General features: G+C 38.3%; 1 protein-coding gene across 1 annotated transcript; it reads right to left on the reverse strand.

The window, feature by feature from the left end:
* Positions 1-229: 229 nt before the first annotated feature.
* LOC104701315 (midasin) lies at positions 230-26,745 on the reverse strand. Its single transcript, XM_087458866.1, has 75 exons — positions 26,346-26,745; positions 25,936-26,261; positions 25,678-25,762; positions 25,279-25,550; positions 25,008-25,190; positions 24,728-24,897; positions 24,408-24,517; positions 24,198-24,317; positions 23,964-24,042; positions 23,302-23,424; positions 23,130-23,229; positions 22,980-23,049; positions 22,777-22,896; positions 22,645-22,701; positions 22,390-22,563; positions 22,153-22,275; positions 20,289-22,025; positions 19,834-19,856; positions 19,505-19,712; positions 19,305-19,409; positions 18,908-19,213; positions 18,558-18,751; positions 18,421-18,475; positions 17,993-18,143; positions 17,249-17,322; positions 16,701-16,842; positions 16,507-16,605; positions 16,323-16,423; positions 16,141-16,230; positions 16,006-16,071; positions 15,718-15,882; positions 15,399-15,606; positions 14,438-15,309; positions 12,823-14,331; positions 12,559-12,736; positions 12,411-12,473; positions 11,975-12,054; positions 11,646-11,894; positions 11,400-11,532; positions 11,238-11,323; positions 11,058-11,143; positions 10,711-10,852; positions 10,523-10,612; positions 10,267-10,390; positions 9,922-10,076; positions 9,716-9,829; positions 9,464-9,613; positions 9,194-9,373; positions 8,928-9,110; positions 8,730-8,831; positions 8,427-8,651; positions 8,226-8,345; positions 8,055-8,136; positions 7,837-7,967; positions 7,591-7,755; positions 7,309-7,384; positions 7,097-7,209; positions 6,940-7,022; positions 6,759-6,872; positions 6,527-6,595; positions 6,285-6,441; positions 6,045-6,202; positions 5,855-5,949; positions 5,549-5,751; positions 5,222-5,455; positions 4,899-5,120; positions 4,646-4,804; positions 4,338-4,556; positions 3,940-4,218; positions 3,720-3,854; positions 3,274-3,480; positions 1,170-3,185; positions 795-1,073; positions 552-680; positions 230-445 (listed from the first exon to the last, which is right to left on the reverse strand). The coding sequence occupies exons 1-75, from the start codon at positions 26,448-26,450 to the stop codon at positions 413-415; spliced, it is 16,140 nt and encodes a 5,379-aa protein (XP_087314992.1). The 5' UTR covers positions 26,451-26,745; the 3' UTR covers positions 230-412.
* Positions 26,746-26,773: the final 28 nt, after the last annotated feature.

The raw sequence follows: 26,773 nt of genomic DNA on the forward strand, positions 1-26,773 counted from the left end.
ATGCAGAATATGATTGTTGAAAAAAAAAACTGAAGTAAATATTGGACTTTCTGTGTGTGAGATTTCCCTCCTTATCATTACGGTTCAATCTTTACTTATAGCGAGTTATACATTCGAATCAATGACGATAATGTGCAAGAAAAAAATTGTGTACTTAAGCAGGTTGTAAAAAATACGAATACCTAATTGCAGGTGAATCTAATATAATAACAGTTGCGAGAAGTTGAAAGAGAAGAGAATGGGCCTTTTTCATATATATAAAGATACTGTAGCAATAACAGCCAGCATTTTATGGTCTGATGTGTGATTAACTAAGGTTATACAATGTTATACAAGTGTAGAGTACTTAACAAACTAAGTTAAGTTACGCTTCTATAGGTCCTCGACCCTTTTCTCTTCCACCAAGTGTTGTTCAGTCCCGCGAGTTTTGCATCAGCTCGAACCACTGCAAAAACAATAACAGAAGTTGTCAGATTTTAAGTATGTATTTGGCATTGTTTTCCCTTTCCCCCTAAAAAAATCAAACAGAGAATGGAATAGTGAAAAGTTACCTGTCTCAACACATCACCAAGTGTTCTGGGTAGGGCTTCAATGTCTTTTAGCACAATGTAGTATGGGAAGGGGAAGGAATCCAAGTAACACTTCTTATAAGGTCTCATTTCACTATCAAATCCATAGTCCTGAATGGATTAAAACAGAAAAAAAAAAAGAGGGCAGTTTTTAGTATCTTGACAACTTTTAATTTCAATCTTACAGATGAGTAATAATATAGCAAGTAATGGAATTGGACATACCTTTAAATCCATAACAGATTGCTCAGCGTCATCAAGAAGCAGATATACCACCATACGTTTCTTCTGTAGAAAGCTTCTGACGGATCGTTTCAATTTCTCCCGCTCATGGAATTTCCCATCGCCGATTATTAGTACAAGCTGTTGAAGCGGGTTGCTACCGTAAGACTGTCGTCTTGTGCTGGCCAAATTCTCTAGCATATCATTCATGTTTCTTAGCAGATTGACAACTGGTTGATCTTCAATGAGATTTTCTTGGTTAAATGTTAAACCTGAGATCATCTGGCATCACAGAAACGAGAAAGAGGTGTTTTGTAAGCAATCAGAAGACAATTCACAGTGCAACACATGGGAAATAAAAGATTTGAGGTCACTAACCTTAATGCCGGATTCTGTGGTGAAAGACTGACCAAAATCATGTAACATCTTTATGCTCCCTTGCTTCCCGAAACTAGCAACAGCCACACTTCCCATCTCAAGCTGTGACATAGCTCGGCATACAGTTGCCAAAGCTCTAATTGCAAAATCACCACATCCACTTTCTGACATGCTACGCGAATCATCCACAGCAATAACAACTTGGTAATCACGCTTGTTTGGTTTCGTCCTCCTCAACCAGATTTTATCTTTCCGATAATGACTTGCTATGTACGGAATAACCTTTTTCATGTTTATCCTTTTACCCGTTCTGTAGTCACCACTGAGCTTGCTAGCAAGCGTGGGTTCTAAGACAAGGCGTAATTGCTCAGCCAGTTCCTGAGATGGCTTTGCAGTAAGCAATTCACATCTCCTCCAAAGAATAACAGCATTATTTTTGGCATCTGGATTTTCCTGATTATCCTGACTGCTTTCCGAATCATTATCAGTCAATTGCATCCGGTCCAGATTATATGCATCATCCCCCAAGAAAGTGTTGTCAACAGAGACCACAGAATCCATTCTGCTGTAACCATCACCAGAATTATGAAAAGGCGAGTTCTCTTGGTGGGTCTTGTCTGTCTCTGGTTTTTGGACCTGTTCAGTGATGCTATTACTGATCAATGGTTTCGATCGGCTAGCAGGTTTGTTTTCGGGGTTCAAGCCATCAATATCCATTGGAGAGACTTCATCCTGATTACCTGCGAGTTTTTCTTCTTCGGATTCCCCTTCTCTCATATCTGTGTTCACTTGCTCAGGCAACGCAGGTCCTAGAGCTTGGGAAGTTCCTGCATCAAACTGAGACGCAAATCCATATTCACCAGTATCAGGGTCTTCCATCTCATTTTCAGCCTCTTGATTTTCTCCAAGGTCTGAGGAGACTCTAACTCTTTCTTTCCACTCCTTCAATGCATCACCAACATTCCTATAAGGATTCACCTTGGTTTGTTGAGCAGTAGATGACTGGTTTTGAGGAAATTCCATCTTTGGTATGTTGTCCATCAATGTCTCACCACTAGCCAAGCTAGACATCATGAGGTTCATCTCAGTGTTACTCCCTGAAGGCACATCCATTGAATCCGTGAGTTCATCCGTAACATCAGTAGCAGACAAATTTTCTTGTGGTGCTGTACTTCCTGCACCCAACACATTAGATCCATGGGGATTTTGTGAACCAGACTCTACGCCAGAATTATTATCATTACGGAAGTTCGGGTTTTTCATGTCTTCTGACATAACTTCTTTTCCTTCTATTGGTTCTGTTTCTGGTTTCTGTTCAAGATCATTGCCAGGTTCTTCTTTTTGAGGTGATTCACACACATCTTCAGCCCCATCCTCCATTTTTTCCTCAGCTGGCACTTGAGTTTCTTGATCATTTTCACCTTCTTCAGGGTGATTTTGATCCTCTGGACAAGGTTCTTCCTGCTGATCTCCATCTTCCTTTTCGACCTCCTCTGTTTCATCAATCTCCATGTCATCGTCGACCTGTTCATTGCCCACATCAGGAGTTAGTCCCGGTGTATCTGCAAGTGCTTCTTCCTTGGTCTGGATTTTATCTTCTAAATTTTCTGTATCACCAACACTATCCTGATCCACATCCTCATCTTTTCCTTCTCCCGGGTTGTCGGACTCCTCAGGCTCATCGGCAGTGTCAACACCATCATCCTTAGCTCTTAGCTCCCTTGATCTCGTGTCCTTGTCGAGTATCGACGGTCCAGATTCATTCTTCTCATTCAAGTTTTCTTCTTCATCCTCTTCATCCTTGTTCCATGGCTTTTCATCAGCCTTTTCAGCATCAGATCCCGCATCTCCTATTGCAGAGTCCAACTGCTCATCCTCACTTTCCCCGTTCTCCTTGTCTTCTTCTTCATCCTCGCTGACGCTGTATTCTTTGCCATCAAAATCATCACTCATCTCAATGCCTTTGTTTTTTCCCAGCACATCATCTGGAGTGTCTTGCTCTTTCTCTTCCTCTTCCTGCAGAGACAACGAAAGAAAACTATATTGGTAAAAATCCCATGCAAAAATTCAAGATGAGTGGAATAAGAAAAGCAACGATATAAACCTTCTTGTCTGTGCCACGCAGTTGATCTTCATCTTCTATTTGGTCACTTACATCTTTCGCCCCCACGCCATCTCCCATACCAGTACCTTCTGCAGCTTCTGATTTGTCATCTTTAGAGCCATCATCTTCATCATTTTTAGAGATGCCAAATCCGTTTGTAAATAGATCGGCAAGAACACTTGCAAGAACATGGGTTATCAATGACACCTACAGACCAAAAGCAAAAAGTACCAAATAATTGTAAAATATCCAGTAAACGAAGTCATGATGTTGGTCCTATTGTCTCGACAGCAGGTGAGCAAATGCCGAGATCTCGTCACACTAATTAAGATGCTTGACATTAACGAGGTCGTTGAAACATAATATATTAACATGATCAGTGTAGAGCCCAGGCGAGTATATTGTCCTGAATGCATCTCAAAGAACAACATAAGATAAAAACATACCGTTTTACTTATCGCCAAAAACTCTTTGAGGTAACAATCCCCGAAACTCAATAAAAGATCCAAAAATGCTTGAAGTTGCTTCAACTGGTCTCCAACACAAGCTGAAAGGACACCTGACGAGTTCAACAGTTGTCCCTGTGAAGAAACAGCCTCAGATCAACTCACGCTTGAAAATAAAAGGAAATAGCATCCCCATAATTCAAAAGACAAGCCAACTTACGATGGAACCAAATGTTTCCGACAGCATTTTACATAGGTTATCAAGGTTCAGGTCATTTTCTGCCTTCTTAACCAGATCATCCCATGTAGTAATATTCCCTTCCGCTTCCTGTGAAACACTTCCGTCTTTATACGTGCAAAGCTTTCCAATCACATCCTTGACATTTGCAAATATACTTGAAAGATTTTCTTCAAGGAAAAATTGTTCCTTCGGTTCCATTACAGTTGGTAGGTCTCCCACGTTAAGCAAACAGTTCAGATTTCCAGCCAGCAATTTCCCCTGCATTAAGTACATTTCATAAATCAGACTCTAAGGACCCTAAACACAATCTATTTGCTAGGCTAGCATCTGCAAAAAGGTAAACAGAATCCACAAAGCTTAGATAAAGACAGGAATACCTCTTTAAACACAGGGGAGAATTGTCTGAGAAGTACTTCTCTAGCATAGCTTTTTTCATTGTCTTCACAGAAAGTCGAAATTTGATTCTCAAGGTCTGTAAGTTGATCAAAGTTCTGGCGTAGCAGCTGCACCATATGCTGTGTGACAAACTGATTAAGACAGCTACTTGGTGTGACGATATAACCGTTGCAATCAAGTAGAAGCCTATCCAGTGAAGCCTGATGACAAAGACATATTAAGACTCCTGCAAAAGAAAACAGAAAAAAAAAAAAAAAAAAAAACAAGAAAGATTTAGAAGAATTTGCACCTTCGAATTTTGAGCGATGGGAATTAGCTTTTCTATAAAGCTGAGCAAACAATGTGATGACGTTTTGAAAGCTTGACACGAGTCCAGGTGTGTACTTGCAACTGTTCTCAGTAAGGCGGACTCCTCAAGAAGCATCGCAGTAATGTTATCAAAGAGTTGCTGTCACATCACAAAAAAAAAAGTAACAGCTTAACCGAGTGTTAATGCAGCAGACGTTTAAATGCGCATCATTCAAGTTAGAAAGCTTCAGTACCTTCTGTAGCCACAAACAATTAAAGATGGCATGCTGATTTGTGGGAAAACTGAACACAGAATTATCCTTCTCATCCACACCAACTGAATCCCCCAGTAATTTTGCTAAAGACAAAACACACTGGCGAAAGCGGTTTAGAAGTCCAGCAAAGCCGTAAGCAGATTTTCTTTGCTGCCGTTGTATTTCCACAAGATGGTTGAGAAATGAGACTGACCGCTTAACCTGTTCACATAGGATATTTAGTGCGAGGACACTAAAAATTTAAAACAACTGGTTTAAAAATAAGACTCAATGAAGCCCAGATTACAAGCTCCAAAGTCTACCTGCTCAGATGTAACATCCGAGTGTTTTCGGTCAATATTCAGCATTAGTTGCACTGAAGCTAAGCTCTTAAAATAAAACTCATTCGCCACCCTCCACTCAACTAGTGAATTCTCCTTGTTTTCCTCTTCTACTGCCTTGGAAGAATGCATGCTACTTTTGGTATGTGTTAACAGCAACAGATGCTTTGGATCATATGCTGGCTGATATAGCAACCCTTTAAAGTGATTTGACATCTATAAAAGAAGATCATCAGAGAATATACATTTGATCAATAAATAAAGTATAAATAAAAATATAAACAGAAATATCGACAAGCAATAATATACCTCTACATTTTCAAACTTGTGTTTCTGCAAACCACTTTTTTCTAATAACTTGAGAAGTTCAATCAGGGCCCTCTTCTTTGCACCATCTCTGTCACTCTTTCTCCATAGATCTGAACAGCCAGCTACGTTTTCACCAATCCTAGAAACTGTACTCCACAGAGTTTTCCAATCACCCTGATAAACAGGGGAAGAAAACTGATGCTCTGCAAAGATATTATGCACGCTTAAGAATATGTGGACTCCCCAAAGATAAAGGAAAACGATGAAATAGAACCAAGAGTAAATGGAGCTAGTGTACAAACGAACCTTCACCCGTCAGCAATGTTTTAAAGTGCATTTCTTGGTGGAACCTTCCTACCGATTCCTTTAATTTATCCCACCAGACAGCATACCAAGAAGACCTAACAAGAAAAGTGTAAAGCATAAATGATGGAGACTTCAGCTTCCATATACTTCTAACAATGCATGCAGACAGGTACAGGATGCAAATGTATACCTGTCATTCAATTGTTCTGCATCTAAAGCACTAACTAGAACCTCGATCCTTATGTCAGATGCTCCATTCAAAAGATCCGGACATAGTAGAGGGAGAAATTGAGCTCGCTCCTTCGCTTGGTCTGGCCTAACAAGCATTACAGGGACCCGCAGCATGTCCTGCTCAAGAAAAAAGATGCCATTTAGAAAACTCTGAAATCAGGTTCTGTCATTTCAACTTAAGGCAACAGATATAACTTACAGTAAATTTCCCAATGAGCTTCTTGACCTTCTGCCTGGTTCTCTTAGTGGTCTCATTGGACAAATAATTATCTGGTCTCTCCCACCGACAAAGTTTTAGAACCTCCTTTAACTCAGCTTCAACATTTTTTCTATTCAACTCTAACTGCTCCATTACACTGGTAAGAGAAATTTAAATTGAGAACACTACTGTGACACAATCTTGAAATGATAAACTCCAGACAGAACTGGAAAAGAGCTTACACAGGCAGGAACTGAATATAGAATCCAAAAATATTGTAGCAAATTTCCAACTTCCTCTTGTGTGAATCACTGTAAAAAAAAGGGCGAGTTAAAGCAAAAGACAAACACAGTTGAGTTAGAATTCAACTGTTAAAAACAGTGGAGGAGCAACCAACTGTGATAATGAAGCCCCTTTAAATCCTTCAAGAATAAAACCGACGAGGAATCAGGCGATTATTCATACAAAGCTAACCTTGAATATATTCCCAACGAGCTACCCAGACTTAATTGAAGAAGGAAGCAAAAGAGAAGTTGAAGACGTCTCTTAAATTCACCAACATTTGACGTTTCAATGAACTCCACCAAACTGCAACAAAGATATCTTTTAGATGACCAAAAACTTGCAAGAATGAATGTAATGTTGTGGTGCCCACCTTTCAGAAATGGACTCGTTTTCATGTGCTGAAATTTCAACACCATCTTTCTGAAACAGAACTGAAAACAGAGGAAGCCACAACTGCAACGAAAAAATAAGTGTTACCCTTAACAGTCCTTTTGTTCATAACAACAAATTTTTCTAACTATACCGACCTTCCTAGCGTTTAGTTCATACTGATCCTGAACTTCATCAAGCAGTGTAGGCCAACGCTCAAATTCCACCTTCTGCCAAGAGCTTGCGAGCGAAATAATTGGCTCCAAAAGATCTGTAGGATACAAAAAAGAAGAACACAATGTAACACCTAAGATTGGTATTACTGAGAGAGGCCATAATCAACCCATTGTACAAAGATTAAAATCCATACCAGAGATGGGCAATTTACATCCCTCTTCCTGTAACTTGTGAACCTTGCAGAGCAGAAATTGCAATCCTGAAAGAGCCTTCACAAACAATGGCAAACAAGAGCATAATGGTTCAGTTAATTAATGCTTATGATGAACCAACAAAATATGAGATCAAACAGTGACAGCAATGCCCAGCCATTGCATTAATACTTTCCATAACATTGTTACCACAGAGTTGCTTAGTTACGAACTGATACAGTATCTTTTATTACTGAATTGAGTATATAAATAAATAGTAATACCTTTGCCAGAGGAGTACTTGATGGAATATCCAAGAGCATCCGAAGTACATCAGAAAGCTTCTGAAGACCAGAATGGTCCTCCCGTTCTTGCAAGAGCGAATTAATTCTCCGTTGAAAAGCAGTGAGAAACTTGACCATTTTCCCCAACTCAGGACCATCGAAGTCCTATAAAAGACAGTCAGAACAAAAGCCGGACGTAAAAATAAGAGCAGATGAAATTCTTCAGGAAGTAAAAGCTTTGCAGACCTTATAAAAGTTATATTTACTGGCAGACTGATAGTTTGAAGTGAAGGTTTTTTTGTTCTCCAAGCAAAGACGAAGAAGGTGTTCTGGAACAAGTTTTGCATCCAAGCTCGATGTAAATAAACCCCTTAGCCCTGGAATCAAGATATAATCCAGTAACAAAATTAACAAAAGATGTTAACAACGTTAAACAATAAAGACAAATAGTTTCAATTGGTCACCTTTGATCATGTGGACTCCAAGTTCATAGGAATCAGTAAATGAATCCAGCCTTCTACTGTCAGTAATACATAATCTTCCAGACTGAATAGAATAAATTGTCGTGTCAGATACAATGGAATTATAACAGGACCTGATGCAACAATTGCAGATTTGAATATTGTTTCCAGTACCTTTTCAGAAAGATCACAGAAACCAAATAACTCGTTATGTGTGCTATATATATTATCCAGATGCTCCTGTATCAAGTTCCAGTCATCCTCCAAATTTTCCTCATCCTGGTCCATATGTGTCTGTGGAGGGCAAAACAAAAACATAAGCGATAAACAAGAGAATTTACAATTTTTAGTAGAACATAGGACTTAAGAGTTTACCATTTCTTTTATATCATCATCAGCCAGATACTCTTGCCACTCTGAGAAACTATCATTTGGGAAATATTTGCCAAGGGCAGATATATCTACTTCCATGACACTCTCAATTTTGAAGTCTCGGGAACGGAATTTGTACAGCCCAGAAAGATTATCAGCCTTTGTTTTTGATTGTAACTTCATCTCCATCCAAATTCTCGCCAATTCAAAATATATTTTATCCAGTAACTGCGAATCGAACTCTTGTGCCATTAGATAACTTATATTAACGTATTCAAATGCATATAAATAAGCAAATATTTTTACCTCAAAAGAAGCTTCATCCATTAGCCCAACGTTTGCAACAAATTGCAAAACACGAGCATGCAGGTTTTTATAAAGAGCAACTTTTAGTTGCAATTCAGATGCCTACAATAATCAACCAAAACATAAAGATTTTGACAATCTTTTCATTATGTGAACGGGAATCATAACTCTAAAATTGGAATTTATATGAAACATTACTTTTCTTGTATCTTCGGCACTTGAGACAGAGATCAGTTTGTGCAGCAAGCCAACATCCAAACCTAAGGACTTGGCACGAGAATCGGCACCATGAGAAAGGTGCAGAGGTGGCAAACATTCGATGTAGGTAGTTGAAGCTAAGGAGGACCCCCTCGGAAATTTCATTAAGGCATAAACAGTTTCCTGCCAGGCGGATGAAGTAATTAAATTTTACAACACGAAATGACAAATTCAAACATTTCTGAAAAAAAGAAGAGGTAAAGTACCATGACTGAGTCAACCATGTCTATGCCAAATTTGTTGAGAAGTTTTCCCAAGAGAGCCCCAGATACAAAGAGTGATAAACCCAATTTCATCTCATATACTGAAACTTGGATTGGCTGAGTTATATCAACATATTCGGAATAGTCACTGGACAGCCGATCAATAAAAGATGTTGCTGTCTCCTGCAGAATCCAAGGATTATAAATGAAGCCACTAAAATACAATTGATAGTCATGAGGGAATACAATTGACAGTCATGAGGAGAAACATACCTGCCAGTTGAAAACCTGCTCAACAGTCTGATTCCAATCAAGCATTTCAATTTCGTTGACGAGACTTATGGGACGTGTGAGAAATCCAGCAAACTCATCCAGCGCTCTTCTTAAATCCTGGTACTTTTTAGGATCAGACCGAAAAATAACCTGTTTCAGAAGGGGTAAAAAAGGTGAACATGGAGAAATGAGTTACGTCACATACTTAACACACAGCCAAGAGGGGAAAAAGGTACAGTAGCTGCTACATACCTTTCTTTGCAATCGTTTATGCTCAGTTTTGAGCTTATATAATGTACGTTCACTTTTTTCGTCATTGTTTTCAGAATAAAGTATTCCAGACAAATACTCGCATTCTCCCCGGACCTGGTAATAATTGATATAGGCCAATCAACAAAACAAACACAGACAATATGCAACTGCTATTGTGAATCTACATAATGCGAAAGAGCAACCACCTTGATGTTTAGCTCAAGCGATGAAATTTTCTCTTCTAGTTCTAACAGCTTGCAAGTTATCTTCATTGCGGGATCTATAACATCTAAGCTATTTAAAAGATGGAAGCGTAGTCCTCCAAGATAAAGCCACGCCAAGCCAAGATTGGAGTAGAATTCTACAAAAGTTGAGGGTAAAGCTGTAAAAAATACTTATAACAGTCGAGGAAGGTTTACCTTGTCAGGACTCAAACTATTATAGTTTATATATAAACTAAACATAACAGTTAATTTAGAAGAGATGCACTTGATGTAACCAAGGTTTTTTTGATCATTCAAAAAAAAAAAAAAGACTATATATAACAGTACCATTCGTTGCGCACTCAGAATAAAGATATTTAGCTAGTGGTCCGACAAATGAGTGAGTAACGGATTTTAATTTCTCATGGCTTGATGTGCCAATCAGTGAGATGAGAGACCGTATGCCATCCACCTGCACAAAAGAAAGAGAAGCGTAAACTGATGTAGATATGATCAAAAAGAACCTAAACTGTTGAGAAGATTCCAATCTTTTTTACAGGAAAGAGGAAAAGAAGAATTGAAGATATAACTTTTAGAATCATACCATGTTCTGCTTCTTCTCAATTGCAAAAAATGCAGACTTAATTGCCATATACATTTCTGGCTCAAATGACTTTTGGTGCGCATATATCATCTACAAAAGGTTGAAATTAAGATTAAAAAATTGCACAGTAGGCAAAAAAAAAAAAAAAAAAAAAAATAGACTAATCAAATTTATCACAATTTCAGTACCTGTTGGAAAAGAGAGCGTGCTATTGGCATTAAAGAAGCAGGCATCTCCTGATAGGGTTGTGAACTTTTCCATAGATGTCTTGAAGCAGAAAAAAGTTTCATTGATTGAACAGAGTAATCCTTAACAGAAAATACATTTTCCCTGCATAAAACATTAATAAAAAAGAGCTTTATCATATGGTTGATGGAACCACAGTTTCCATCATCAAACATTTTTAGTATTATCCTGGAGAGCATGCATTGCAGTCTTGGTACAATGTATCAATGTGGCATATGAATGTTAGAAATGTCAAACTGCAAGCAAAAGTATTCAACGTGTAACAAAACAAAATAAAGAGATCTCTTACAGAATCTGAGCAACAGTAGCGGTTTTCACAGGCTGAATCAGCATAGAAGGTGACAGAAACCGGCAGTTGTCAGTGTCTGAGATATTCTGTAGGCCCCGGGAACATTGAAAGAAAGATGTTATAAATTGAGCAATGTAAGTAACGTTGTGAACAGAAGTTATATAGTTTAGTATCTAATACCATGAGACCGATTTGACTATTTTTCCACAAAAAAGAATGCCACCAGTACCACATCTCGAGAACAAAACTAGTAATTTTAGCGTCCACTGCAACATAGCCAAAGTTAATCAGCCAGTTCACCTAAGTACACAGAAAAATAATGGAATATCCAACTTTGTTTACCTCCTAGTTGAGAGGCACGTGCATCAATTGCCCACATGATTTTTTGATGAGCTACAAGAGTCTGTGGAGGCCTTGTTGAGGATAAAGAATATTCGATACTCGGTTTAAGCAGTTTTCGAATGTCCACAAAATCCTTCAACTCAAAAAAGTAAGTCTTAAGAGTAGTTTCACATACATGTTTTATCCACTAAATAACATAAGATTAAAAAAAAAAAAAAAAAAAAGTAGATTCCAACTTCCACTAACCTGATGTTCAGTAGGTTGAGCCACCAAGAGGTGCTGAAGTGCACCAAGTAACTCTACATCTAAAGAACAACTTTCACTGCTAGCTATAAAACATATTTCCACCCAACTGCTGAAGCCAGACTTTGTAGCCACAATTTCAGGGCTAAAACCGCAGCAGCTGGCAGATTTATTTTCAGTATTCTCATTCTCACTGAAACACATTCTATCCTCAAGTCTTTTCTTCTCTAGTTTAAGCCTCTCCAAAAACGTCTGAAGATGATGATTAATTGTGAGTAGCAAATCGAGACATCTCATTAGTCATTACACATACCATAATAAAGAAAACAAACCTGGTAGATCTCATCAAGCTGAACAGCAGCTACATAATCTACATCATCTTCGTCAGCAATGTATGATGAAATGCAAAGACCTGCATATTTTGGACGACATAAGTAGAGAAATACAACAATATGAATCACATAACAATCAGACAATCAGAAAAAAGTGGGTTTCCTTTCAGCTTAGACTTTTAATAAATTTCTTAAGCTAGTTGTTCACAAATTCCAAAAGGATAACAAACAATCACTATTTCTCGGTATGCTATACAGTCAATGAATTCTAATTCAGTTTCATATAGTTCTACATTAAACCACAACAGTCAATTAAGCCTTGGTTGAAGACAACAATATATGTAGGGTTCAGAACATATTGATTTATCTAGGTTTTACTGTACCTGTATTAGAGAAGCTACGTAAAATGAAGCAAAAAAACATTAGGGATGATTACCTTCCAAGGCAAGCCGACATAATTCAGGGCCAGAAAATGCAATGCCTTGGGTAAGATGATTATCTGCCAACACGCAACAACTATCAGACAAGAGTTGAAGTTGTTTAACAAACCAAACGTGTAGTGCGAAACGTTTCAGATATCAGACCTTGTTCATCCGATTCTGATTTCAGTGGCCAAACTGTGTTGCAGAGCCGTAGAAATTCCTGCTGCTTATGGAACAACTCTGCAGATATAGGCAAAGAAGGATGCCCCCCATAAGCCCATAGCAAAGACTTTTCCGGGTGACCATGCAAGACTATATTGTTAATATTTTTGCTTTCCTCCTACAGAAGAAAGGCAATGATATTATTGAGCAACCTGTATGATAATTTTAGAAAAAGAAAATGGAATAAATGAAAGTTAGGCTTACCAGAACCACTTGAACTTCTTCAGGAAAAGAACTGTGCATCTTTTTTATAGCTTTTATCAGTGACCAAAAGGAAAACAATAGATGCTCATCTGAAGATGAGACCAAACCAGACCAAAAGAATGAATGTTTTTCAATAACTTCGGTGTACAACTGAATCAACACACTGAACGAAGGTGCTCCAACAATTTCGCGAAGAATTTTTTTCTCCAGTGCGCAAAGCGATTCCAAAAACCGAGAAAAGGGGGATACATGGGTGTGGTTGTTGTTGCTCTCTGCAAGCCACTGCTGATAGGAAAGCCGAAGTACGCCAATTGAGTTGAGAGACTCAAAAAGGGATTCACTGTAAGGCTTTGACTGGTCATTTGATGCAGCTACATCAATCAATTTGGAGGACAACATAGGAATTGGAACAGCATCTGGATCCAATTTGCAGAAGGATTTCAGATTTTTCCGACAACTAGATATATGCTTCCAAATAGGATGCTTAAACTCATCTTTCAACATATTGAGAAAACACAGCAAAAACGGACAGTATTGTTGTAGTCTAGAACCAAACCAACTAAACCATGCAAGATAGAGTTGGATATCCTCTTCGGTTGCCTGTTCTATTGTCCAGTAGGCAGCAAATAATAGCATTTTTGTGGGCAAATCATCTTCAAATTTTGCTGCATTCGGTGCACAGCTTGACCCAATTAAAGCTTTAGGAAACAAGACTTTTTTTAACCTCCAAGAATCAATCGTATAAATAATTCTTGGTTCCTCAGCAGCCAACTTCATATCTCTCAATTTGACATTGTAGCTTATTTTAGACAGATGTGATGCATACTGAGCTCCTAAGAACTCCAGATACATGCAATTCTGTCTAACTGTTGTTTCTCTCGAGTACCATGTCAAGTCTCTCAAGTTGAAAGGCTTTGGCCATCCTCCAGGCAGGCACAGACCCCCACCAATAAATGAATCAAGCTCAGAATGTTCAACATCTGACAAATATGTATCACGCACAAAATCAACAACTTCCTTTCCATCACCTACCCCAAGCGAGGAGAGATAGATGTGTTCCCAACTAAGCTGTAAGCTCCACAGAAGTTGATTGCCATTCATGAGCAACAGTTGGAAGAGGTGAACCCACTGTTCAAGCTCAAGATATGTTATCCGTACACCAAATGTTTGACCATTTACCCATGCATGAACATGTGCTTTCGCCATGGAAGTAACCAGCTTATAACCTGGTATACCTGACAGAGCAAGAAACCTTTCCACACCTTTCAATACAAGCTCTTCACAGTTTGATCCTTCCTCATTGAGCTGCCAATGTGGCCCCATCATGAATACCTCAACGCCTCTATTCCTCATTGCTCTTGATACTTCCCCAAATTTTGGATTTACAGACAGGAACAAACGAAAGTTTGGGTGCGGAACAACAGTGACAGGTTCACCATTAATAATCCCACATTCATTTATAGTGATCGATCCACACGGTTCCACCAAAGAGTTGATCCTATCGAGTACCTGAAATTTAAGTTAATGATGGATATTAGCTACAAGGGAAATGAACGAAATGTTTCCAACTGGTAACAAATTTTGCATTCAAACCCATGCGAGATTATAATATTACCGTCGGATTGCAGAGATTAGCATTTTTGAGGACAACCCACTCTCCTTTCTCTATTGCTTTTATCAGCATTCCTGTCACCCATTCAAACTTTGTAGACTGCTTTTTCACATGAGTTTGCAGCTGCAATATCGTCTTCAAGATTTGGTCCAGATACTTTTTTGACCTACTAACGTGTAAAACACCTTCCTCCAAGACCTGTTGCAGATTTTTTACAATGTCTTCTAATTCAGAGAGTGTTTTAGAATCGTTCAAGAAGAATGAAGGGTTCTCCACGAGAGAGGAATCAATCTTGTTTAAATAGGAAAGCCAAGTCGAAACTAAGGTACTCCTATTGTTCAAAAGGGCATCCTGAGAAGACTGTGATAACAAACTGTTATACTCATCGACAAGATGTTCAACTCTAGTAACCACCAATCTGAAATTACGGAAGGCATTGTACTGCTCAAAGCATCCGAGTAGATCAGAGCTGTCAGTCGCAGACGAAAGATTTATTTCATTAAGAGGAAATCCTGTTAACTGAGCCAATATTCTGATTACCGAAGTCTTTCCAGATGACGATGGTCCAACTAGGATGCACAGCCATTGATTCTGCACACAATGTGCAACAGCTTCCAGATTTTGACGGATTTCAGGCAGAATCTTCAACTTCTCACCGGCAATATTAGACTGAGTCAAATTTCGTTTAATGGCAGCAGTTCCAACAACTAAGTACCCAGGATTTAGCTGAACCCGAGGATAGGGATTTATAGAAGGGTTTTTATCAAAAATAGCCTTGTAGATTCTCAGAACTTCTTTACGGTCGGTTGCAGTACGCATTCTTTGAACATACAGAACATTGAGAAAGCTTTCAACTTCTAAGTCATGTATTGCCTCTGGAACGACACGATAACTCAAATTAGTCTTAAGCAACTGTCACCTGGAAAATGCTATTATGAAAATTTTATATGAATCTAGCTACTACCTTGCATAAACTGGCATGATCTGATCACATCGCGTAGATTGAATTCCCATGGTGAGCCATCCTGACCAAACTTTCGATGTAGCATAGTGCCATCATGTAAGTGTCTGTTAAGAGCAATAAACTTTGAAAGCAATGGACTAGGAATAGATGGGTAAAGTGAGCGACAGATGAAGAGGTAGTCATCTTCCACTAACTCGTCCACATAAACCTGAAAACATTTGAGGCGGATTAGATGAAATTTTCATTTGAAAATATAATAAAAATTAGACATCATGAATTCATGAGCATCCATGACCATAAAGCGAACAGTGGAGCATACTTTTGTAAATCGGTTAAGGAAAGACTTGGGAAGACCTTTCCTGCCACCACCTTGAGAAGAAGGATTCTGACATGCAAAAACTCTAAATGTTGGAGGGCATTCAAATGTACAGCCAAGTTCTGGGATGAAGACTTGAGCACGATGATCCAAAATCGCATTCAAACCCTGGAAAGATATATATTCTTAATAACACTTACCAGAATAAAAAATGTGGAAAGGTAACAGAATTTAACATGTTCTACCGCAAGAAAAGTTTTACTGAAATATATTTAGTGGCTTGTTGCTCACCTCTAGAACAGATTGTGGGGCAAGGTTCAGTTCATCTAACAAAACCCAAGAGCCTTCTTTTAGAGCCTGTAGAAATTACATAATTAAGGGTCTGCAATTTTTAAACTGATACTTTAACATCAAATAATCTTTAACCTGCAAGAGAATTCCATCAGACCACGCAAACTTCATGTCCTCATCGCTTTCAACAGGTAAATCTGATCCCAGCAAATCCATCATGTCAGTCTGCATCAGAAGAACCGAAGTTATAGTACCCAACAGACGCCCAACAGACGAAGTAGCATACAAAGTATTGATGCATGGTGAAGAAATCGAACCTGCTCCGATAGATTTATGCGCACAACCTTGTGGCCAGAATATTTTCCCAACGCCAATATCAAACTTGTTTTTCCAACACCAGGGCTACCTTCTAATAAAACTGCAACAGTAAAATACTCCAATATTAAAGCCAAACATCGATCTCCAATAACTACCATGATAACCAAATTTAATGAGACATACTTGGTTTTGACAGCTGCATTGCACGCAATACTCTCAAGACATTCCTGTGGGTGGTTGGTGCTAAAAACTCGAAACCACCAATCTCAGGATTTTCATCACCTGACCAGGTAAGTTGTAGGTTCCAAACAAAATATCATAAATGTCTATAATCATGTTTGCTATACTTCGACAATATAGACATAACCTTTGCTAACCTTTGCTAATAAAAAAAGGATCAATGCCAAACATGTCCTCATGTCGAACACTATTACTTTCTTCACAAATTGTTTTGGTATCACCCCAGCCATATAGCTCCATTCGTGAAAGCTCCAAAGGGAGTGTATCGCTACCAAAAAGCTGAACCAGAAAATTCAAGTGAACGAGCATCACTATTAATTGGAGAACTAAACACAGTATAAGTAACACGGTTTAAGAATTTAAAAATGCTAAGAAAACGTTTTTGACCTATAGCAGAACAGAACTGCTTTACTAGAATATTTTTTTACACTGATGAGGGAAAAGAGAATTCCTAGCTCCCACCATTTCATAAATATACGGAAGACATGCTAGATAATAAAACCAAATAATGAAAACCTCTGAGAGTTAAAAAGAGTAATACTTTAAAAACACATGGCTAGAAATGTTGATTCTAACCAAAAAAAAACAGAATTCAAAATAACCCACTAGAAAAATCTTGGCGAGTTGTGTTTCCAAAACACAACATAAGTGAAGCGACACATTGTGATATCAAGATGGAATTTACCTGAAGTTGTTGTAAAAGAAAAGCGAAGCATTTTTCTCTCAGATCTTGACCATCTCTTCCAGAAAAACCAGTTCCTGAAAACATAAAATAAAAAATAGGTGAACAAATCCACTCGGGGTAAAAAGAATATAGATGCATTACCACTCTAACTCAGTTAATGAACATGAAATCCCAATAAAGTTGAATACCCTAAAATCAGTAAATCCAACGACATATTCAGCCAATCAAGATGGAATACCAATATATTCGAATACCCAAATTCAGCAGAGCACATACCAAAACAAGTACATAACATTGTTTGTATGTACAAGTATTCCCGTCATTGGCATGAGTTTAGATTACAAAGATCTATATCGCAAACGACCTAGGTAGGCCTATTTAAACATATTCCAGTGTACTTATATTCATTACATCAAAGATAACTGTAGATGACAAAGGCATTTGATAGAGCAATCAATCTAAGAAGCAGTGTTTTAACGGAACACCAGGCAATAATCATCTTTCTGTAGGGATGTGAGGGATTCACTATAGCCTAAGCTAGAATTAAACACCCAGCCACAGATATCAATGACTAATCATATTGACAAATTCAAAAGTCATTGTTCATACAAAGATGCAATCAAATAAACAGAAAGCTCCCCAGAGCAGATAAAACTTGGCTACAGAAGGGAAGAATAAGAGTTGAGTAAGTGAGTATAGCAATCAATCTTCACAAATATAATTTAGAATTTGGGAAAGACCTACCAAGACTTAGACCATCAAGTAACACTAGAAATGCTCCATGAAGAATAGCATATGCTGGTCCTATACTCTCATTTATCATGTTGACAAACGCAACCCAGGAGAGGAGATCTCTGACAGTAAGAGTTCTCCCAGTCTGCAACCTGTTGAACCACTGTAGCAAAGAAAACTAAACTGAATCTATGTACAAAACATTTAATACAGTATAATTAAATAATATCACGTATATTGACAAGATTATAAATGATAATTACACAGCGCAATTTGTGCCTGACGAGAGAAGAAAGAGATGTATGGAGTAATCAAAAGCAAAGCAATCAAATTGTTTTCCAACAGCACAAATATGTGGTCGTGTTCATGTTGGTTAACCTCAAACCATTTCTTACTTTTAGGGTTACAGAATTTAAGGAGTAAAAGGATAGGGAAACTACCTCCCAGAAGTTGATAATGGGATCTACAATATTAGATTCCTTGGAACCGGAAAGGCTACGAAACAAGAATATCAGGAATTAGCAACAAGATAACTATTGACAAGTATCCTTTTGAGCAATTCAAGGAGAACACATACCAAGAAAAGGCAATACTTCTGAGCTCCTCAGTGTCTGTAATAGGAGGGACCCATATCTCAGTAAAACGATTGCGAAGGGCAGGTGACAATTCCTTCTTTCCATAATCACCACCCGGGTTCATGGTGGCAAGAACAAAAAATTGTTCATGAGCTACAACGTCCTCCAAGACGGGACCACCTTTCTCAGCTAAGGACTACAAAGATAAAGTGAAAATAATAATAAGATATGAGAGAAAAATTAGACAGACATAACAAATTCTACGAAGAGAAAGAAAACCAGCGTGTAGAGCTGATGAAAATGATAAGGAGTGGCTAGCTGATGGACATGAAGGCAGTGAACTAATACTCACCAATTTCCTGTCTGTCTCCAACACACTATTCATTCTTTCTAATACACTGTCATCAGCCAAAGATATCTCATCCACAAGAACGATATTTCCAGCTCTCATCGCTTCGACAAGGGGCCCATCTTGCCAAACAAAAATTGAACGCCACTTTTGAGACAGCATCACCATATTGTTCCTTATCTTCTCAAGAACATCAACATCCTGTGGTGTGACGGCCGCTCCTATGACTGAATCATTTTTGTATATCTCCAGAGCTGCCTCTATTGATTTGATCAACAATTCAGCTCCACTAATATCTGCACAAATACCCTGTACATGACATTTCAAGAAAATATAGTATCAACGTTAAAAGAAAGACGGGTGAAATACCAACATCAATGGTGGGTATTAGGATACTAACAATATTTTGGCCAGAAGGCGCCAATGCCTGAGAGAGCTCCAACTGTTTGACTTGATTCTCGTATTCAGTGACTAATTTTGATCTGTCTCTCACAGGAAAGAATCCCTAAGAAAGAGGGTGACATTAGAAATTGTAAATGAAAGAAGTAACAGTGCAGCATTGAAGTTCGGAAATATAAGATGAAAAAAAGATAAGCCTACACCAAGGAAATCAGATGTTTCTGTGTATTGATGACAGTTAAGAATGTGCAATCTTTTCTTCTTTAAGTCGCTTAGTATTTGGCAGATTGTTGTTTTGCCTCCTCCAGTGTCACCAACAAGAAGTACAGGCTCGTGCAGTTCATAAGAACGGTTGATGAGAAAAAATAGTCTCCGCATACTTCGAGTCCATGTGAATTTCCTGTTTTGTCTATATAAAAATTGAAAATAATAGCACCATAAAATTTAAATCAGACTGTTCAAGGATTAAACAAACAAGCTCGAAAAAAATGATTCAATTATAGAAAAATTAGGAGGGGAAAGGAATTTACATGGAATCCAAACTTGGAAGCTCCTGGGGGTAAGACAACAAAGGCAAAAAAACAAAAAATACAGAAACCATTATTATTTTTTTGACAATCAATCACCATTATTTATATCAGAATAATGTAAGAAATAGCAAAACTTTGTACTGATTGAGTAATAGTAAAACTTAATAGTAATGCAGTAAGACCAACAGCTTCCTACAAAAATAATCTATCAGAATGAAGGTAGTGGCTCTATAAGTGTAAAACAACAGATCAAAACAAGCAATTTTCATGAAACAGGCAGTTCACAATTGATATATAAAGCTAAAAGACCTACAATATAAACTAATTTCAGGAAACCTAAAATGAACTAGTTCCAAGAAGAAAAGACAACTTAGCTCTAGATGCATGACATGTTGTTACATCAATTATCTGAAAATAATTTTGATAAACGTTTCAAACTAGACAACATAACTTACCATTTTGTACAAATCATCTTTGTTAAGACTGACACGGAAATGTCTCTCCAGCACCTCTTGAACAACTACCTTCTCAATGTCATCACGCAGCCTCTCTGCAAGAATGTAATACCCTTCTCTGGCTAGTTCTTCATATGATATACCGTCTATATAAGTCCTGGAACGATATGCCCACCGGAATAAATCTCTTGGAGTTATATATCCATGTTTTCCAGCAAAAGCTTTGCTAGTCTGCCTACTGCGTTGCAGGTCTTTCATCACTTCAACCATTTTCGAAGCATGACTGTTTGGAATAATACACTTCCTAGAAAGAATTTCAGTCAGTTCATCTTCTGGAATTTCATCAACATGAATCTCCACAAACCGATTGCGAAAAGCTCGGGACAGTATTTTTCGTCCACCATATAAAGTTGGAGGGTTCTGCGTAGCGAAGAGCATAAAATTAGGATGCGCTGAGATTGTTTCACTCAGCTCAGGCACAAAAAGCTCCCTATTGTCATCAAGCAGTCTGTTTAGTGCCTCTAAGACATCAGATGGAGCCAAATTAAGTTCATCTAATACAATCCAATGCCCACCCCTGACAGCCTTCACCAACGCTCCTTCGTGAAATACAAGCTTCCCTGAAGAATCAGTCATATAGGAACCTATATACTCTTGGATATCAGTCTGCTCATGATTATTGATTCGAACAAATTTGTTTCCACTTATTGCTGCAAGATATTTGACAAGGCTTGTTTTTCCACTGGATGTTGGTCCTTGTAAGAGAACAGGATATCTTTTGATAAAAATGGCATGCGCCAAATGATTGAGATGCTCTATTATACTCTTCGTCTGAACATAACTCTCAACAAATTTATCAGAACTGCCTTTTAATTCTCCCAAGTATCTTTGAAGTGGTTGGCTTCGGATATTTCCCCCAGAGATACGTTTTATTATTGGTTCCATGATCTTAGCACTGGAAGCATCCAATAGGGAGAGAAAAAACATGGAAAATCCATCGTATAATGCTTTCTGAAATCCACCAATACCTTCTGCTTTTATCGCATATTCTAGCGCACGGTAAAGAGACCTTAAGCTATACTGTGGCTTCTGATTAGCACCATCTTGTAAGGTTTCTTCAGATAACCTTTTAGCTTCTTTGTAAAAGCAAACGATGCTGCCAACTAACTTACTGTCAGATTCACGTCCACCTAAAAATCGCCTCACGAATATCTCCAGGTCAGCATCAGATAAGTTCTCATCCACAGCATACTCTGTAAATCTGCTTCGGAAGGAGAATGGCAAGTCTCGCTTACCAGCATCTGTGGCTGGATTCATACAGGCAAACAAACGGAAATTCAAATGTCTGGGAATGCCCATTACATCCCCTCTCTCAGCTAAGCAAAGTGATCCCCTCACTCCTTCAAGAACACCAATTAGCCTGCCCAATATCTCCGGTGGGGCTAAGTTCACTTCATCTAGTAAAACCCAATGCCCCTCCCTGAGGGCAGTCACAAACGCACCTTCAACAAAGGTAAAAACCATTCCACCTGAAGATATCTGGTGACGAATCTTCTTCACTTTCTTCGACAGATGCGCCCAGTTCACAATCTCTTCGGGTTTCTTTCTCTTTCTACCAGACCTTTCTTCCCTAAATTTACCAATGCCATCAGTAGCTTCTATTAACCGTTCCAAAAACTTATCCCACTTCTTGGCTCTAAAATGTTTTTGCAGATATTTCATAATGCTTGCATCATCCTGGATACCAAAAATAAAGAGGACTTATTTACTCCAGCAACATGCTAAATTTCTTCCAAAACATATCTCGTTAAGAATGAGTGCAGGAGGAAATCAATGCGTGACTAAGTTTAAAATGTAAAGCTACCTTAATCTTCGAAGCTCTTGCCAATTCATTGAATTCATTGTACAGCATTGTGCACATAATCTTTGCATCAATAGGCTTAAAACCTCCCAGTAGATCAACTATATCACTTTGCTGGCTCAAATTCTGCAGAACAGTAAAATAGAAATTATAGAAAACACTACGATAACTAAAAGAATAAACTAGAAATTATAAAAAACCACTATGATAACTACTACAAAAATCTATGTCAAAACATACCAAAACAGTGAGTTTCTGTCCGATCCAGTGTGCAAGATTTTGAACTAGTGTTGTTTTCCCAGTCCCTGTTTCTCCTACTAAGAGAACTGGCTCGTTGTACTCGACAGAGCGAGCTATTTTCTCAAGTAACCGTGTAGATGTGCTTGTTTCAACAAACCTAGACCGATCATGTGACTGGAAAACAAAAGTAGATCAACAAGAGGCTGTAATAGATAAATAATTGTATCAGGAAGAAGGAGATGCTTATAAACTAACCGCAGTTTGACCAAGTGGAAGAGACACTCTGCCAATTTTTAGAATCCCAGAATATTCCTGCAGTTCATTGAATTATTAGAAAACAATCTCAAAGCATCAACCTAAGACATTGGGTTCAAGGATCTAAGATACCTGAATTGGGGGCTTATGCTGAGATTCTGGAACGGCGACATTCCAAATGTTAGCCACAATGTTACTCACTGTCACTCGGTTTTTAGTTGACATATAAGACGCAGAGAATATATCAGCTGCCTGAGGAAAAAGCACAAATGGCAAATTTAATAAAGAAATATTAAAATAAGAGACTAATCCAAGCAAACTTTAAAGAAACAGACCTCCTGAAAAATTGCCTGGCCATCGAAGGAGGACATGCCATGAACCCGCTCACACCACTTGAGCAGATCTCTGGAAACGATGACCATTTAGGAAGAATAGAATGACCAATCATTAATAAGAAGAATTTTCAAACATAGACATATGCCTACCTCAGTGAAAATCTACTTGGAGAACTGAAAGTAGCTGAGTTTTCAGTTGTTGAACCAGAATACTGGGGCCGAAGAGCAGAGTTGACAGTTTCAAATGTTTCTGCAAAGATGGAATAGTTTCAAAGTTAGTACAGATTCCATGTATAGAGGCGTATGTGCAAGAGGAACTTACCAATAAGTTTCTCTGCAACAGGAACCAGGTTTTGATACCGAGCACTCAGGATACCTTGCAAGCTTTCACGATCTGGTGGATATACAACTATTCTCCTCCATAAAGAACTTAACGAATTTCCAGCTACATCCAAGATAAGCAGACATAAAAATAATAAGGTTTCTTGAACTGAATCTAATTTGCAAATAGTAAAAGATGGGTTTTTCTCAGGCTCTAATGCAACGTAAAAATACAGATAGTACCTCATAAGAGATTTAGTGTTGCAAACATTAATAAAATTGGATCTTTAATCTATCATGCACTTTGAGCTAGATTGGTTAGGCAAATTGGCCATGTTAATCATCCCTATATCAGCTTTGTTAATTAGGAAAAATAGCCAGCATGAATATTCATTATAACAGCAGTTAATTTAGCCTCTCATCCCACTGGCATTTGATTTGATGCTTCAAGCAATAAACTCCATACAAGTTTCAGGTTTCAAGCTAATCATACGAAAATACCCTTCAACCTATTTTGCAACCACGTCACCCCTAGATGACATTAAATGTAGCAAGATCATAGTTATCATGCCCTTCGAAATGCTGAATGGTTCTATTGCGAAAATAAGCCAACGAAAATGAAACAGTTAGGCTGTCAAACCAATCAGTGTCTGCAAGACATACCTTCCCTGATGTGTGACACACTACATTCGGGTGTTGATATAGTTGAAAACAGTTGAAAACTCTCCGCTATCCGTATCTCCTGCAAGCAGATTTAAAGTTAAGAAGCTCCGAAACTTGAATAAATCTCTCAAGGAAACAATACAAGTACCTACAACAGGAGTTATTCAAAAGGTGTGGGTCCTACAATATTTCCCCATATAGGATAAGAAATGGAGCAGCAAAAAGAGTGTTTACCTCGCCTTGACTGGTCAAGAATGAGCCAGACCCTCCCAGCAAAGGTGACAAGACGAGGGGAACATCTGATGGAGCTTTGTCTATGTCTTCAAGAACCACCCAGAAACCATTCATAATCGCCTGCCAAGATGGAAAACATAAAAAATATTGATGCAATTGTAGGAGGATGGATAAATAAATAGGCTGCCATCTGAATTTAATTACACAAACCTGGGTAAGTGAGCCAGGCTGCCATTTGAATTCGCCAGGTTGATCGGTACAGACATAAGTGCCAACCAACGTTTTCCCATCAAGTTGATCATCCATGTGGATAAACACAACTATCAAAATTAAAAGAGACAAAAAAAAACAATATATAGTGAGAAATAATTTAGTTTAAGGCCTTAATTTTAACAGTGGAAACATAGTATGCACAGCATCATCTCCAGATAGTTATTTTTCACTTCCAGTAACGTACAAAGTTGCTTGAACCTAGCCAACTAAAAAATTATTTGAGACCAATATACGTAGATATTAAAATTATAACATACCATGGTTACCACTTTCATCAGCCAACTTCCTAATGAGGGCAGACTTTCCAGATCCCGAGGGACCATACAGAAGAACAGGTCGCTTTTGACTAACAGCCAATGAGACCATTTCAAAAGATTTCTCCACCCTAGAGTGGATTTCAAATGGTTCAGAGAAAGATTTGACATCCCTGAATTGAAGAGAAAGGTGGAATTCAACCCGAATAAGAGAAAATTAACATTAAGTACAAGTGGCATAAGTGTTGAAATTTATTTCGAAAGAAACATAAAGAGAACAGACCAGGTCTCCAGCCTCCGAATCTTCATCAATGGCTCATTTGTTTCTAAACCTGCTGATTGTCGCTTGTGAATCCCAGGTACAAGTGTGTTAAATTGTTGCAAAGACTTCACAGCTGTGTATGTAGGCAACTGAATGTATAATCCAGCCTTTTCTATTTCTATATCCTGACAAAATTCTTCCCAGCTGGATGTATCAAAGAAAATAACCTTAGAAACAAAACTTCAGACGAAAAGTGAATTAAAGATCTTGAGTATAGCTAAAACTGGATTACCGTAGCAAGCACGAAAGTGCTTCTTCCACTTCAAAACCAAAACATCCAGCTACTCTGTCACTGCATCTTAAAACAACAGAAAGAATTTGAATCCCACACCACACAGCGTCTCGATGCTTTTCCGAGAAATGCCTTTTTTGTCTAGGACATTCTGAGAGCCTTTTCATGGAGTCCAAGTAACAAGACCAATCCCACAACTTAGAGAAAATATCAGGTCTAATGACGAGAAAACGATATGATACACGAAGACAAAGCAAGTACGCCGCTGTAGCCTGATTCAGGGGAAAAAATATCAATGTAACTGGCCAAATACTAGGAAGTAGATAAGAATAACAACAATGTCATATACGTTACATATGATGCTCTGACATCAGTAAACGTCAAATATAACAACCATACCTCCATGTGCAACTGATAAATTGTTTCTTTCACAAGAATTCGCTGGTATGGTGGTGGAGCTTCCTTAAAATAATTTAGAATAGACCTACAAATTTAATAAATCTTCTGTTAGTAGACTAGTTTCGAGCTGTTTTTATTAAACCAAACTAACTTATTTTCACATTTCTCAGCTTTATCGCTGGTTCACATGACTGATCTCATCTTATATACTCTTTCTAGCTCCAAAAACATAAGCGATAAAGTAAATAGTCATATTACCCTAGCAAAGACGAATTCAAATGAAGTGCACGACTGAAGGCCAAGCAAGCACACTCATGAAGCTCCAACCTTTGTCCACGCCGATCATAAAAATCAATCACACTCATACCTCCCTTCATGGCATTATCCAAAACTGATGACACATCGTCTGAGTAGTCAGTGCTTGACTTTAGATCACCCACTAGATGAAGATTTCCCACCACTCTATCTACAACCCTTCTTATAATAGGAAGGAAGCAATGAACCAACGGAATTGTACACTCCGGGTGAAGAAACACATCCGACAAAGCATGAATCACCTTTTCGTTATCCACCACTTCTCCTCCCTAAACAAACCAAGCAACCATAAAGACAAAACAAACTCAAACCCACCTTGGGGTAACGTTTGATTAACAGTTACAAGAATTTACCTTGCTGAGAACCCAACTGAAAAATGGAAAAGCTTCCACCTTGGGGCAACGTTCAGAAAAAGTCTCCAAGGCAAGTTTAAGGTTGAAACTCCCATCAATAGCCATCGATACCTGTTAATAGATGAAACCACAGACACTAAAAGTAGGGTTTCTAGGCAACCCAGTGATTAATTTTGTCACAAACACAAAACAAAGGGGAGAATTTAGGTTTAATCGTGCCTACACTCAAATCCTCCGAAGACGATGGAAACTTGAAATCGACACAAGAGCTGGAAAGGAAGTACCTTTAGTAGCAAATCTTACGTTTTGAGAGAACGGAAGGCTATAGAGAGAGATTGGGAGGATGAAGAACGAAGAGAACGCGGCGCAGTCACAGGTTTAAGGGTTTAAGCTAAGCGCCTTTTTAAGGTTTTTATTGCAGTCGAAAA

The sequence above is a fragment of the Camelina sativa genome, chromosome 7 (genome assembly GCF_030686135.1).
Source record: "Camelina sativa cultivar CO46 ecotype springtype chromosome 7, ASM3068613v1".
Lineage (NCBI taxonomy): Eukaryota > Viridiplantae > Streptophyta > Magnoliopsida > Brassicales > Brassicaceae > Camelina > Camelina sativa.

What these genes read in the sequence shown, in the direction of transcription:
- LOC104701315 (XM_087458866.1), bottom strand. Translation starts at nt 26,450, where the DNA reads ATGGCTATTGATGGGAGTTTCAACCTTAAACTTGCCTTGGAGACTTTT. An exon ending in TCTTGACCAGTCAAGGCGAG is followed by an intron (nt 24,043 to 24,197) that starts GTAAACACTCTT and finishes ATCTGCTTGCAG; the next exon opens with GAGATACGGATAGCGGAGAG. An exon ending in ATGTCGGCTTGCCTTGGAAG is followed by an intron (nt 12,055 to 12,410) that starts GTAATCATCCCT and finishes CAAAATATGCAG; the next exon opens with GTCTTTGCATTTCATCATAC.